Source organism: Balearica regulorum, chromosome 12, assembly GCF_011004875.1.
Source record: "Balearica regulorum gibbericeps isolate bBalReg1 chromosome 12, bBalReg1.pri, whole genome shotgun sequence".
NCBI lineage: Eukaryota > Metazoa > Chordata > Aves > Gruiformes > Gruidae > Balearica > Balearica regulorum.
In genome coordinates this window covers 7,785,739-7,801,475 of record NC_046195.1, presented here as the reverse complement: position 1 = coordinate 7,801,475, position 15,737 = coordinate 7,785,739, and the positions used below count along the sequence as shown (strand labels likewise).

Sequence of the window (15,737 nt, the reverse complement as noted above, 5' to 3'; positions counted from 1 at the left end):
TTATCTTCAGTATTTCATAAAGACAGACTGAAAATAATTCCTGCCTACTTTCTGTACATATTAGTAGAAGCATTTCCCAACAAAAAACTCTATGGATGGTTTCATCTGTTTTTTAAAAATAACATCAAATTTTATTTTTTAAACATGTATCACTGTGTATATTTTACTGATCTGGAAAACTGGCCAGTTGTTTGATGCTGATAAGTTATTTGCTCACAGACTGAACATTTTACAAATAAATTGTGACCAGTACCTATTGTAAGAGAAACAAATGTGCAACACGTACACAAAGAAAAGGAGGCCTCTCAACATACACTCTATGTTTTAACACACACACACACGTGCTCTCTCTCTTAATATTTTATTTAGATTTCTCTCATTTGCAGACAATTTATATTATACTCCTGAATACTGTCTCTCAAACAGCACAGAAGTTGGAAGAATAAAGTAATCTCTAAGGTAGAGGGACTTACAAATCTGCTGGAGTTGTTGTTCCGTACAGTTTTTGCGTTCCCAAAGGCCTCCAGTAAAGGGTTGGACTGTAGAATAATATCTTTAACATGCTAAAATTTTAGGAAACAAGAGAAATAATAGAGATTCAGAAACAGACATTTATAAAGTTCTTACAGATCTTCTAGAAAAACAAACATGAAATCTAAATTATATATTAAAAAAAGCAAGAATCTGTAAGAAATCCTTTTGATCAGGTAAGGAATAGAATCTAACCGTTTTTTTTTTCAGAGCTTCTAGTTGCCATTTGTTGAAGAAAATCCTACAAAATTGAACAAAACACCTGAGGCTAAAACCTGGTCCTTCTATTCACTGTTCTGCCAAGCAACACAACCAATACATTGATCTGTTTTTTTCATCATCTTCATTTTAAATAATTTCCTTCTTGCACATGAGCATTTAAATCTTTTTAGGGTGTGGAACCACAACTAAAAAAGTCAGCATGAAATCCAGGAATCTGGAAGTGCTTCAGCAACCTGTTTTGGGATGAATGATACTGCTATCTAGCAATAAAGCATGTTACTATTGTCTCTTTATCTGATCCTAGGAGTTGGAAGTATGGACAAGATATTAGCTTTGGAACAAACCCAATGCATGCTGGGTTGTGAAGAAAAGATTGAATTTTATTTCAAAAGGAAGTTATCTATTTACTTATCAAGTATGATTATATTTATTCCAAAAATAACACAATGCATAATTTCTCTGGATCATTCTCTTGGTTACTGAATTATTCTCTGCAATGTTCCCAGTATCATTGTTGCACAAAACTAAGTGGAAAGAACATACTCAACATCAGAGACTGCAATAAAGCAAAAAATGACAGTAAGTACTCCAAAAGAGTGGACTGGTAAAAGCAGCTACTACCCTACCTACTGCTGCCTGTCAGTCAATGAGTAACATTGTAACATCATGAAAGGAATTTTGACAGCTAATTCACTCATTTAGCCTTAGTAATAGGTTTTGATAGAGCAGACATTGATAGTATAGTTATTAACAAACAACTATTTGTTGTTTCAGCTAGCTTTCAAATACTTTAATTTTGACTAGATAACCTCATAAAATAAGACATTTCTGCTGGTGGCTCTCTGATGTATGCACACAAATCAGATTTAATTAAAGTAATAAAAACCTGGAAAGACAGCTCAGTTTTCAATAGAATGCCAACACAGGAGGAAAAAACCCCACACACCTACTAAAAGAAGATTGATTGTTGTTCTTAATCTGGTTAAGAACAATAATTAAAGTACCCTTAACTAAAAAAAAAAAAAAAAAAATGCTTGTAGACACAATTCAGCATGAGAGCTACAAAACTTTTAGCAGGTGATTCTGGGTCTGTGGATTTCCCTCATATGACTCCCATCACACAGACACCAGCAATCTGCAAGCAAGCAGTTCACTGTCCACTTCAGTCGTCTCTGCTGTTGAGGGCTTGTATTTACTTCTAGCTGCTCACCCACAAGCTTCTTCCATAGAGTGCCTCTTGGCTGCCAAGACAGACCTTTGTCATTCTCCATCTGAAGTAAATTTTTGCAATAGGCTTATGCTTCAGCATTACTTGATACCAACTCACCTGTACTTTAGGGCCACCTCCTGAAATTTTGGAGATATAACTCATGATATACTTAGCAGCTACGGTCTTTCCAGCACCACTTTCACCACTATGAAAAAAGGAATACAAAAATGTACCTGTTAGTTTTTAAAATAACTCTAGAATGGAGTAATTTGAGGTTTATCTTGTTTAGCCAAGACTAACTACCTTAACAATGAATAATAATAAATATATGCCATATTTACATCGAGTAAGCTGGTAATAGATCGACTGTGATATACTATTGTAACACGGTACTTGCATACGTTTGTGAATAAATAATTTTGAATACATCATCCTGCATGGACACCAGAATCTCTATGGCACTTCAAGTCAGAAAACTACGTAAACTGAGAAATAAATATACTTAAACCAAGATGCTCAAAAGAGAGAACAAGTGTGTTAAGAACTCCATCTAAATTTAGTGGGATTTCAGATCTTAGCACAAAAACTCATTTGAAAATCCAGGCTTTGAATGCCACGTCAGATACCTACTTCAGTTCAGGAGTCTTTTGTTTTAGGTGTTCCTGAATGAAATAATGAGACATTATTAATCACATCCTGAATGACGGAAGAACTACCTTCCTGTTCCTATGCCTCTTGACACAGGGTACAAGAAGTCTTAATATTCCATGCTAGCTTTCACAATTCCTTCCTTCCATTATAATATTTCACTTCAACGGTGAATAATGTTTACAACATCAGTAGATTTGCCTTCTCGTGATTAGTAAGCTTCTCAAGAGGGAAAGAAGATTGGCATGCCAGACAATCCAACCTCCCACTTTTATTTCATACCTTAAAGTTAACTTCATTTCAATAGAATTTCTCTAGACTTATATAAATCTTTGCGCAAGTCAGGTTTGACCTTAATGAACGAAATTTACCCTGACCTGGAGAGCTATACTAATACAAAAAAAACAACACACGGATGTTGCTTCAATGTCATAAAGATATCTGAAACAATTTTTTTCTTATGTGAAAATCTGTGCTATCTTTAAGCTCCTGAATAATTTCAGTGAATGTTGTTGACTCTTCAGTCCTGCGCCTACTTGTTCCTGGATATGGATCAAATGCACATCTTTTCCTGCACGAATTTTAGCTATGTTTGCCAGAGAAACATCAGCATGTCCTGCACAGGAGAAAAGGACTTGTGGAGAATGTCAACTCATAGCTCCTTATCAGCACGAGTAATGGAGACATTTCCAAAGGTTTAATTCTGAAAAAGCTCCCCAAACTGCCAAGCTGCAAATACCATTTTACATCTTTAAAGCTTGAAACAGTACAGAAACACTGAAAGGCTTTTTTTTTGTTGTTTCTTTTCATGCTTTTGTCTTCCTCTGACTGCAGTTTTACAGATCAAACAGAAAACTTGAAAAGGTGAAAAAATACTTCTTGATCATCTCATCTGTGAAGCGTGGACCATGATTTTTATTATTCCGAGTCATCTTTTCCTAAACATCAAGAAGAAAGCCTATATTATTGGCATCTACTACATTCATAGGGACAGACAGAGTTTGCTGGATGGCAAACTGTATTTAGAAGTTCAAATCAGCAAGAGTTCGATAATTAAAATAACATTTCTTCAAAATTTCCTCGCAGTGAATTTGCTTACCCCGTCATAAAACAAGACAGACAAACTAATCTAAACCGAATCATAATCTTGAGTTTACATATGCAGTTTCAACAGAATACAAAGGAGGATCCAGGGCCAAACACTGAATGAATTTGAGTAGGTATTATTTATCAGGCAGTAAAAATGTAACACATTTCAGTAAGATTTTCTTTGATGCATAAATTATCTTTCTTCTCTTTGTTCAAATTAAGTGTGGTTTATATTTCTCATTCCATAGTGTCTGCTACGGAAATTGACCTAGAGGAATATAGATCCATTTTAGTGTTAGTCCCTATTTCGATATAAGTGCTCCTTTATATTAATGTGGCCAAAAGACTGCCTTTCAGAGTTTGCTTCGGATTTATGCATGCATACAGGGTTTTTTCCAGTTTTATGCTTTATTGATCAGAGACCAGTAAATTGCTCCAATTAAACTAGAATAAAACAGGATGATGCATCATTTATGAACTGAAGTAACTTTATCTGATGGGATGGTATCTTGCCCCCAGTAAAGCTCTGGTAGTCAACTGTACCAGGGAAACTGCAGCATTCCTGCCAAATGATTCCCATACAGAAGCATTTTCACATATATCTTACTGCTCTGATGCTATTAAAGCTATTTTTAAGAAGGTGTAAGAGTCATTTTCTAGCTTGGTAGTTTTAAGTACACTGGAAGTACAGAGGCTTTTAAAGATTGAAAAAATTACTATAATGGCTTAAAGTAAGTGGACTGTGTTACTGACGGTTTTCTCAGAGCCTTTTCTTACTAAAAATAAAAACATTACATAGTCTCAATCACTATACAAAAAAGATAATGCTTTGAAAGACATATTGTTTCTTCTAGGACTATTTGCTACTTCAGAAAAGTGACATTTTGTTCAGCAAAGCAATTAACAGAACACTCTGAAGAAACACATTTATTGCTACTTAATAGAAAAATAGTAATCATAACCTCCACTCTCTTAATTAAAGGACAACAATAGTCCAGAAGACAATCCTTCATAATTAAAATCTTGATTGGACAACTCCTTGTTGATAGTTTGGAAGGGCCACCATTTAAAGCAAGGAAGAAATGCAGTCTGCTGCAGTAGACATCTACAAGCTTGGTTCAATAAATGCTTAAATTAAATATCATGCCGCAGTAAAACATAAACTTAACGAGAAATTAAACTCCAGCATAACTGCATTACTTATGAATAAACTTCCTTTGTAATTCTGCCCAGTGCATACAAAACAAGGGAAGACGACTGCGAGTACTGCTCCCTCCGCCCACCTAAGCAGACACTCTTGCACCCGCATTCAGCAGGCCAGAATCCAGCCCATGAATAACCTCATGTTTACACTGTTAACAGCCATTCAAAATAGCTCACAGCTCCTCAGCTATAATTAGGCATGCGTACACCTGATTTTCTTATTACATGCACATATATGCTGCAATTACTCCGCTAATGAAACAGGCTTCCCTGGCCCTGGAAAGGTTGTTTGCTAACAGTTTTTCTTTTTAAATCAGTATTATCAGATAAAAAGATTATTTTTGGTTGCTATCCATTCCACCTTTCAGAAAACTGTATTTTCTTTTGGATCTGCTTTCCCAAGTTCATGCACTGACTTCTTGAAGAGGAGGAACTTCTTCTATCGCTGTCTAAATGCATTATTTAGTATTCTGTAATTAAACGTCCTGGCAAAAGGGTGTGCGATTCTCACACACACGCGCAGGGTCCTGACTGCAGCAGGACACCACAGGAACCTTCCTTCACCTGCCTGGAAATCTATGTCTAGTCTCTAGAAACCCATGTCCCCTCCCAGGTCCAGAAGCAGGTGCCAGAGGTGTCCAAACCACACGCTCTAGGAAGACACGAGTGTGCACCAACCCCTTCCCCATCATCCTTGTGCCTCCATTCCCAAGACTCCATGTGCACCATATGCCAGATGTAACCTTTTTGATCTGACTGTGAATCAAGTCAGCCAACACTGCACTTCTTACCTTCTTTCTCTCTTCGCAAACCTTTCTTTAGGGGGGAAATCTGCCATCTTGAAGGAGGGGAAAGAAGGAAAAACCTGGATTTGTTTCTGTACTAGCTTGCTCTGTTCCACCAGGGATTTTCAATGAAGTCACTCCAAATTCAGACTAGTCATGAAGTAGAGAAGCAAATAGGCACCTCCTAATAACCATATTGTTATCATCACTCATTTTCCACAGGACAAATTTTTATGGCAAAAACTATGGTTCACTGAAACACAAAGGTTCATTTGAATCTGCTTAGGTTCAGCAGACTTCTGTGGAACTGCAGACAAACAGAACTGGAGAATCACCAGTTTAGGGGCAGAAATGGTAAAGTCCTTGGCAGCATTTAAGTGAAACTGATGGTGTGGCAGTTGACATGAAGCTAGCTAGAACGTTCATTTCACTCAAGAGCTGCAGCATCTTGGGAGCTTCTAGTCTAGCAGGAATTTCAGTGCCTTCTGGTCTATGAAATAAAATGTAAGCAAACAAATTCCAAACTTCAAGAAACTTCATTCTTAAGCCAGCTGTAGTCATTAGAAATAGTGATGACATTAAAACCAGAAAATACAGGATGTATCTAAACAGTTTAAATGAAACGTAGTTGAATGGATAAAAACATCAACCAAACAAAATCAATTTTGTGAATGGCTGGGTTACTCGATTTCATAAAAATAATTGCAAAGTGTCCCAAAAAAATCAAACACCATCACGAAAACTACCCTTAAGTCTAGTCCACAGTTTTTACAGTGTTTGTACTAAGAAAAATCATAGGACAAATAAATGTGTAGAAAGGAAGAGGAACTCTCTGAGATGTCCCTGGCAAACATGATTTTTCTTGTTTCAGTTTTGAAAATTTCAATTAACTCCAGAAGAATTTGACTTGGCTGTGCACACACCGAGAGAAAACTCACTCTGCACATACAAAATGCAGACACTCCAAAGAGCACGTCATCCATCATTCAAGCACAAGAATTCTCATGTGAATGTAAACCTGTAAGTCTGCACCTTGGCTATCTGAAAATGTGACCTTCTGCATTCGTTCCACTTTGGGGCATTAGCAATGGATCAAAAAATTTTTAATCACATTCACCACAGTTTAAAGGTTTTTCACAATAACTTTAGCTTCATATGAAACATCCCAGAGCCTGCGATGTTACTTTGTTTAAAAAGTGAAATAAATCCCAATTTTACCCATTCCTAACAGGTCTGAATTTGACTAAATGGGACTAGTAACTTCAGCATAGCAACAGGCATCAGTTTTCCAAAAGGGAAGACTGAGCTCAGGTAACAATTCAGATATATGAGAGACAGGAATACGAGCTCTGGTCATTTTGTTTCATGTGATGTCGTGCTGTAGCCAGGGGCCCGGGAATTGGGAGATCCTTAAAGGAGTACAGCTCAGTGTAGCAAACTGTTAACACCTGGTTGACCTTCCCACGTGTAAAATCAACAGTTTCCACATACCTACATCATTAAAAAAAGTCTGAGCACACACTCCCAATGTATGTATATAATTTATAAAAAGATAAATTACATACATATACTACTGAAGGTCTAATTTTTTCTTCCTGCATCCCAGTGGAATTCACTGCACAGCCCCTCTCATGCATGCACCCACTCTGGAGACCACTGCCACAGGTAAAGTGCAGTTCCAGGTGCACGACACTGCACCTCTGAAGTTGTCCATGAAGAAGGGAAGTCAGAAGAGGTATTGTGTACCAGCTCAAATATCGTGCAGTTCTTGCTCTCTGCGCACTTTCTTTTATCATTTTAGACTTAAGTAATGCCTGTCATTAAAAAAGTTCAGTAGTAATTCTACAGTGAATTCCCTCAGCCTAGTAATTAAAATAGAGTAATAGTGAAGACAAAATTAATTTTCCAGTATCTCTCTCCTCCTTTTCTCTCTGAATGCAAGCAAAATTCCAAAAGGAACAAAAGTACATTTATTTTTAACAGGGAAAAAAAAAGAAATAGTACTAAAACCAGAGTATAGTAAATGCAGTCAATGTGAGAATGCTAGATTTAACAGTATCTGTGACTGCTATAGTTGCTAATCCACCTCTTTCATGTAGTCATTCAAGCTATTGCCATGTTGGTATTGGGCATGAAGCTGCCTATGTGAGAAAGATTTCTTGTGGTTCAGCTGTCATCAGGATTTCACTGGAAAGCAAAAGGGAGGGTCAGAAAGTACTTAGCTATCCTAGAAAACCCCAAAATGTTCAGTGGTCACGGACATAGAAGATTTTTACTGATATAATAAAAAATAAATTTTTCTGCTTCTTGAAGCTAAAACACCAAAAGAAAATGATAAAATATTTTTTACAGATCTTTTTCTTACCTAATAATAACACACTGATTTTCTCTGTCAATAATCATGTTCCTGTACATGCTGTCGGCAAGAGCATAAATATGTGGTGGGTTTTCATATTGTGCCTAGGAGGGGAAATAGAGAATAATTTTTCAACACAGCATTAAAAAACACAGAGAGAGCAATATACGTTTTTATCTAAATTGGAAGAATTATTTTCCTGGAAAAACAATTATGAATCCCACTTTATGCTGAATTTTCCCCAGGAATTTTGTTGTTCATTTTCTAAAAACAAAGTGTCTGGGTTTTGTTACTGATCTCTCTCTCATCCATAATTTTCCCCTAAGCTATCATAAACACCGTGTTCTAAAAATGGTCTGTGCTTGAAATATATTACTTGTCCAAGAGAAACTCACATAATTTAAGCCTATTCCATCAGTGGTCACATGCTAACAATAAACTACCTAAACCGCTACCCAGAGCCTGGTGCTGGTATGTCTCATTTTCATCCACTGAGTCCATTCAAATTGAATGGTTTCCCAAATCTATGGACATGCCCAACTCGAGCAGAGTGGGAAACTGAATTTTTAGGTCCCTAATGTCCTTGTGCTGATTCACTCTTCAAGCTATAGTTTCAAAAGTGGCATCTAATTTTAGTATCTCAATTTTTTTATTGTTCTTGTCCAGTTTGAGAGTTCTCAAGTCATTGTCTCCAGACCCACTAATGGCCATTTTGTATTGTGCCTCACACTTTAAGCAAACAATAGCTTAAAAACTGCCTTTGCAAGAGGAGGGATGTGTCAAGGGGAGAAACCTGAAATGGATTAGAGTTAATCAATACAAGCATTTTCTTGGAATACTAATCCTATGTTCCAGGGAATTCAATTTGAAGACTCAATATATGGCAATGGATATCAGCCAAGTTCTCCCAGGCTAGTACAACGCTACCAAAACCCACAAACAAATGCTTCCGAGGGTTTAACCATGTACAATAATATTTTCATGCCTCTGAATCCTGCAGTACATTTTAGACTGCTTTACTTACTGCTCCTTGGTACATTTCAATTTCTTTTTCCCCAAAATATGGCATTTGCTTGAAAGGATTCACAGAGATTAATACAGAGCCAATATATGTCTGTATTCAAAAGAAGTTAAGGTAACTACAGTTTCACAAAGTATTATCTTACCACTAGTGACCGCCAAATAACTTTTCCATCTATTACATAATACAGCACAGCTTCAAATAATAGTAAAAAACCCACAGCTTACAACAGTTGTTAATGAAAATGAAAATAGCAGGGTTACACGAATATAAACATATCATTCAATAGGATATTTTCATACTATCAAAATATTTATTTTAGGACAAGCTAAGTATAGACACATGTATTAGAGGCCCAAACATGACACACCTTGAATAAAAATACAGAAAGGAAATGGCATATTTGAACTGTTTCACTTCTTTGTAACTGAGGAGGTCAGACTGCCAGCATTAGAAAAGATTGTTTTGACCTTTGCAGAATAAGCTATAGTGACACATTCTGATCTCACAGAGATAGTGCTGAGCATGCACAGTTGGATGGAAACAGCCACTACTGAGCTAAACTGGACAATTACTCACCGAGCTGCCTGTACTACTGGGGGAGCTAAGGGAATTAGGTAATTCAGTATGTGGTGGGGTTTATGAGTGTAACTGTTAACAGTCCCTAGGAGACTTATCCTGCAGGCTGCCCTATAAGACGACACTCAGTTTCAAGCTCTTACTAGTCCCAGAAAGCGTTTTTGAATGTTAGTATTTCACCATTCTGCATTCAGCTGCACGCGTACCTGCATTTACAAAATACTTTAGAAACCTTTGGAATTAGAATTACAGCGTACACATATGAAGCAACTGACACTACTTCACAGGCAGGACTGGCTCATTGAGCTGGGAGTTAGCAGCATACCACGTCGATGAGTACAAAATGGTGTACTACAGGTTTCATTTAACAATGGGGAATGGTTCATAGGCAAACTTACTGTCTAAGCTTGCTGTACAAAAGTAGGAAAGTTAACATTTATCCTGCTGGCTTATCCTACATAAGGATCTATTATTGTGGTGCCACAGCACAAAATGGTAGCACATTAGAGAAGAAGTAGTATAACCCGGTGAACATAATTACTGCGTTGTTAATTTTGCAATGCTTTCTTCATACATTTTTTAATTTAATTCAAAAAAGAGTGAGATCATCTGGGTCTCGAATATAATAAATCAAGCATTCACTGTGTCAGTACAAACATCCAAAGTGACAGTTTTCTGTTGGTAAACAATACCAACATTTTCTGGGCCGATTCAGTAATCTCTATGCAATGTAGCACAGAGAAACACACAAACAATTGAAAGATTCAAGAGATGATCTCCATTGTAGAACGAAAAGCCTTCGCAGAACTGCAAAAGGAGTCTTTTTTCCCTACACAAGGGAATTACAATGCTTTAAAAGATGACTGATCCCTCATGTGACCACCAGTCCCCTTGGAAAACATACTTACTCCTGCTTCAGTAGAAAGACCATCTCCATATTAATCTCACTTATCTTTATAAGAAAAAAAAAGCATAAAACCGTTTCTTCAGCACAAAGCACTGAAGACTGTGAATATACTGCATGGAAGATACAGTGTTCCCCAGGGACAAAAGCACTTGTGTTACTAACAGGAAGAGCATCATAGTTTGCCCCAATACTGTAGTTTGACAGATACTGTGCAACGTAATCATGTTTCTATAAGGAAAATGTAATAATGGTTTGGTACTTTATTGAACAGAGGACTCAAACACATATTAAAAACCTCTGCAGTTTGGGATGGAAATGTCAGCACTACTGCAACATAAATTTTCCTGTATCAGTCCTTGCTAAATTGATCTGCTACTTAGCTCTTAACCATCTGAATATATGGAAATAACCAGGAGATATTTCCTTCCCTTTTTGCTAAAAAAAGTTAAGCTCTTCAAGGAAACTATTCGCCAGATACAACTAGGAAGTATGAAAACCTGGCTACAGCAGAAGAAACAGTACCACTTTCTAGTACATAATCGTATTGACTAGTGTTTACCAAATTCATTATTGCACCTCATGTTACATTGTGAAAGCTAAAAATGAAATAGTGACTATTCTTATCTCAAGGAATTCCTTTCGTATGAAATTTAAAAACAAGCAAACAAACAAAAAACAACCACCAAAGAAACCCCCACCAAATCTTTGCCACTGAAATCTGTTTTTCTTGTTAGGTTATATGTTCAGGTATTTAAATCTTTCACGTTTTCATTAATCATAGAAAAAAAATTATAAAGTGCCAACACTGTACATTTACAAATGTTCACATGGTTATATCACCAAAGAAATGCTATTTTGAAAGCATTAGAATCCGGGAGGTACAGAAGACAACATAGTGTCAAGACACATGTATATGCCTTAACCTTATTAATTCTCGCTCTTAGAAGTAGCATTACCGCAGTAACTTCAGGGGTCATGTGGCTATATAAACATATGGAGCTCCTGGTCTATCTTCAACAATGACAAGAACAATTCCAAATATCAAAAAGAATAGCTTAAAATAATTTTTCAGATCTTAATTTCAACCCTCACAATTAGCTCAATTTACAAAGCATTTTGTGCAATCTCAGGTGAACCATCACATAAAAAGCTCAGCATCTTTGAGTAACCTGCTTAAACAGAATACACACGTAAAATTAGTTTCCCATTGGCTTAGCCAGTCCACAGGGCCCCACTAAAAACAACAGTATAAAGGATACAAAAATATAATCATCCATGTATCGTTTCTTTAGATTCTCCACTATGGAATCCTCCGTGATTTTGGAAAGAAGGACCATATCATCCACTCCACTCTGCTTGACATTGTGGCTCTGCCAGTGATATCTGTAGTGTCCTTTGCTGCCCTGCAGGAAAGCACAATAAGCATCAAAAAGGTTACTGTGTTTCTGATTAGCTTTAAGTAACTGAAAACAATCTATTTAAATCCCAACTTCCAAAATATTTTTCTTTCATTGAATTCTATTCCTTGGCTTGCGCATTACATAAAAGCATACATAAATGATGTCAACCAACTTGCCTCTGAACTATTAAGGAATTGCACTGCCCTCAAAAATTAGAAGGTAATTTCACAGGGTTTGTGAATGTCTACACACAAAAGGGGTTTCAGATGGCAGACATTTCTAAATCCAGCAGAAAAAACCCAATTATTCCAAATGAGATGCAGTTACTGAAAGCTAAGGATGCAAAAATTACACTCCTACGGTGCAACTATTAGTATTGAGGATAATTACCACCTGAACTATTAAATTGGGTACAGTAGGTTCTGCATCCTTTACAGTCTTTTAAGCCAAACCTGGATAGATGCTGTTACTCAAATGAAAGCTGAGCGCCTGCTACAGTAAGAGTTCAGTGCCGTTCTGCAGATTATGCTACGCAGCTTGTCGGCTGCATGTCTTAACAGTCCCTTTTGATCTGTTAGTCACCACGCCTAACTGACATCTAAATAGATGTTCTCTCCCCACACTTAGAGACTACTATTTCAGGAAGCTACTGAAAACTCATGACATTTCAAGCTGTACCAGTTGAAATCAAAATCTGCTTTTTCCCAGCTGATTTGAACAGTAGTTAGATTCTATGGATACACCCACCAATTTAAATCCAGTCTAGATCAATGCAATTAATTCAGCTATAAATTTGCTCTCCAGACCTAAACCTATTTTCTGTAGCCTGGCAGATAATGCTAATGGAGTTCTGCCATCTTGCCTTTCTATACTTTAATTTGTGTTTAAGCAACACTGAAATTAGCAATGCTGGAATTAACACACGAACATTAACACTGAAGCTATCAAGTATGCTGTCAAGGAAGACATGGCCAACAAAAAGGCAATTCTGTGATTCCCCTCATTTTTTAATACCACAATTTCAAATAATGAGATTTAGCTATATTGGTCTCATGTATGTTATGGGATCAAGTCATATTCATCAGAATATAAGCAATTTATTATAATAAAGTATTTTGCAGAATAAAATAATGCATGATTTTACAGATTAAATAAGAAAATGTAAGTACTCAGAACACCTTGGCTGCACTCAAGTAGTTTGAAATGGGACATCAGCAATTTAGAGGTGCAACTTTGTGCGTACACGCTTCTGCACTAGCAAATGACCTGTGCAACTGTACTAACACAAAAGTGCATCTGCCAAATTGTTTCCCTAGGTAAAATAGTCAAGCACTTGTACCAACACCAACACATAGGAGTGGGAACTACAAATGCAGTCAGGGCAGCACAAGGTTCTTATTTTAAGCTGGGTTGGCCATAAGTGTTCATTAGTCTCAGACGATGTTTTTCCACAAACATCACTGCACCTATCGGGGGTGGGGGAGCGGGGTGGTGGTGGAATCTAACAAAAACTTATGGAGACACAGATTTCATGCATAATGTTTATTAGCAAATGGAGTCAGGCCTATAGGTTAGCCTCATCTCAACTGACATCAAAACCAAGGACCAACTGGATTTTTATCTCCAGTTAAATTCCACTTACACTAAAACCAGACCATTTTACTACTGCAGACAGCACACAACCTGTAGGCTTTATGTGTGTTTTCTATTAGTCTCCAGCCATTGCTACCACTGATGCAGCTCCGTCACTGCTAACAACACTCAAGAACAGTTGCAAACTTGAATGAAAAGAATGCTTTTCAGTATAGTACAGGAGAGGTAAATATGTCTGAAAACACACAATCTCATCAATTTTCTTGAACCGTCCACAACCTTACAGGAGCTTCAATAAAACAATAATGTTAAACTAGCTTAGTTTGTGTGAACCTTGTCAATTGTATGTTTGCACAATGGAAGCAGTGATCTGGAGGCATTGAGAAAATGAAGGAACCAATTAATTTTTGGAAAGTGTTATAAAACATGTGACTGAAAAAAATCGGTTGAAGGTTGGGTTATTGGAGAAAACAGAAGTCCAACAGAGAAGCATAATTTCCTTCAGTGTACTCACCAGCTATTTGTGATATTACACTTGGAAAAAGGAATTGGCAGGATGGAAAAAAAAAGGTATGGTATCAAAATAAATACAGAGAGTTATATTCTTCACAAAGCTATACAGAGTGTGGTTTGGTATCAGATAATAGATTAAGCTACAGACAGCGTATAAGAAATGAGAGTGGGAAAACAGGCACGGTTCCCATTGGAAACTATGGCATCAGACCCAGTAAATTCAATGAGAAGAGCACAAAGCTCACAAAGCCACAAGATATATGGAAAATGTGCACACAGTTTGCAAAACAGCAGGCTTTGTAAAAGTCAGTGACTGTTGCTGACTGTGACTAAGCCACACACACTACCAGGCCAAAGGGTTCTTCCCCAAAAGCAACACAAACCAGCACACACGCAAGAGGGGCAGAGCCAGGAAGGCTCAGCTTACCCTGACAGCAGCTTTCCCCGGCGCTTACACCCTGCTTTAACATGCAGCTGTAACCCAATCTGAGTGCTACAGTATCACATACAGTCAAGCAGAAAAGGATGCAGAGAGATTTAATAAAAAGGCAGCAGCCTGAATATCCAAGCAAGCAATAGCACAGAAGACAGCTGAGACTGGTAGCACTGACTAGTTCACATTAATATTGTATCACATTTTAAATGGCAGTTTTTAGCAGTAGTTTGGGACTACGTTTTTTTCCCTTAAAGCATGGCCTTACATGCAAGTACACAGAGAAGCAGCAAATCATCACCAGATTATTGCCAGATTTCTCCCTAGGATCTAGAAACAAGCCCAAGATTTAGTAGTGTCTAACTGCATCTGTGGTTAAGTTTTGCTCTCACCCTCCCTCCTCCAGGGACCTACCACCAGTGAGATGGCCACGTGCAGTGGCTAGTGCCGCCTTGGTCTGGGCAACAAAACAGGGAGTGCTGTTTCTACGGGGCACCGCCCACCCCCAAGTTCTTGCTCTTCCAAGCATGAGTGAGGACTACAGTCTAACCTGAATTTATCCACTTCAGTCACTTCCAACTGGTACTATAACCATGTCCAGCTAAGAGTCAACTGGTTTTTATATGGTTTTGAAATTAAACACACACACACAAAATCTTTCTGTCATAAATCATCTGAAAAACTCCACATCATAGCAGTTGTGAAAGTAACTCTTTGTATTTCTCCAGGCTGCCTATTTCCTAAAGGTCAGGGATATATACTTAAAAATTACAATGCATTTCAATTGCCTACATTGCAAACACTAATGATTTGTTCTTATTGCATATTTGTCGAGAATTTAACCTTTATTTTAGCTAGAGCTTTCTACCATCCACATAAAAATGCAGTACTCTAATCTGAAGACAATTTACATCTGAGCTAGTTACCTGGTGTCCACCTTAACTTGAACCGGCTTTGCAGGGAGGACTCGGACTAACTCACTCAACTACTAATTGTCCTCCGTTGCCCTTCACGGAACGTCAAAGCCAGGAGAACAAGGGCCAGTGGAGATGCTCCACACCCCCATGTGAGCACTAGCCACAGACAGGACTCGGTAACTCAGAGCTCCCCTGTGGCATGGTCAGGTCTGGGTGAACACAGAGGCTCAGAGCTTGCGGTCCATTCCCAGGCCCAGCCGTGCAGTTCGGATGTCAGCAAATAGCAACTTGGCTTCTCTTAGGTTTTCTCAGTGAAAGATGTGATCTAAC

At 37.7% G+C, this 15,737-nt stretch overlaps 1 protein-coding gene across 4 annotated transcripts in view; it reads right to left on the bottom strand.

Annotated features, from left to right (window-relative positions):
* MYO1E (myosin IE) overlaps nt 1-15,737 on the bottom strand; it is a 93,071-nt gene that overhangs the window by 46,067 nt on the left and 31,267 nt on the right. For all 4 annotated transcript variants that reach the window (XM_075764881.1, XM_075764882.1, XM_075764884.1 and 1 more), the window contains exons 2-6: nt 11,811-11,954; nt 9,069-9,158; nt 8,054-8,148; nt 2,081-2,168; nt 474-563 (exon numbers count right to left, since the gene is read on the bottom strand). In XM_075764881.1, coding sequence (XP_075620996.1) covers nt 474-563; nt 2,081-2,168; nt 8,054-8,148; nt 9,069-9,158; nt 11,811-11,954 — 507 coding nt within the window. The remainder of the gene's footprint in view (nt 1-473; nt 564-2,080; nt 2,169-8,053; nt 8,149-9,068; nt 9,159-11,810; nt 11,955-15,737) is intronic.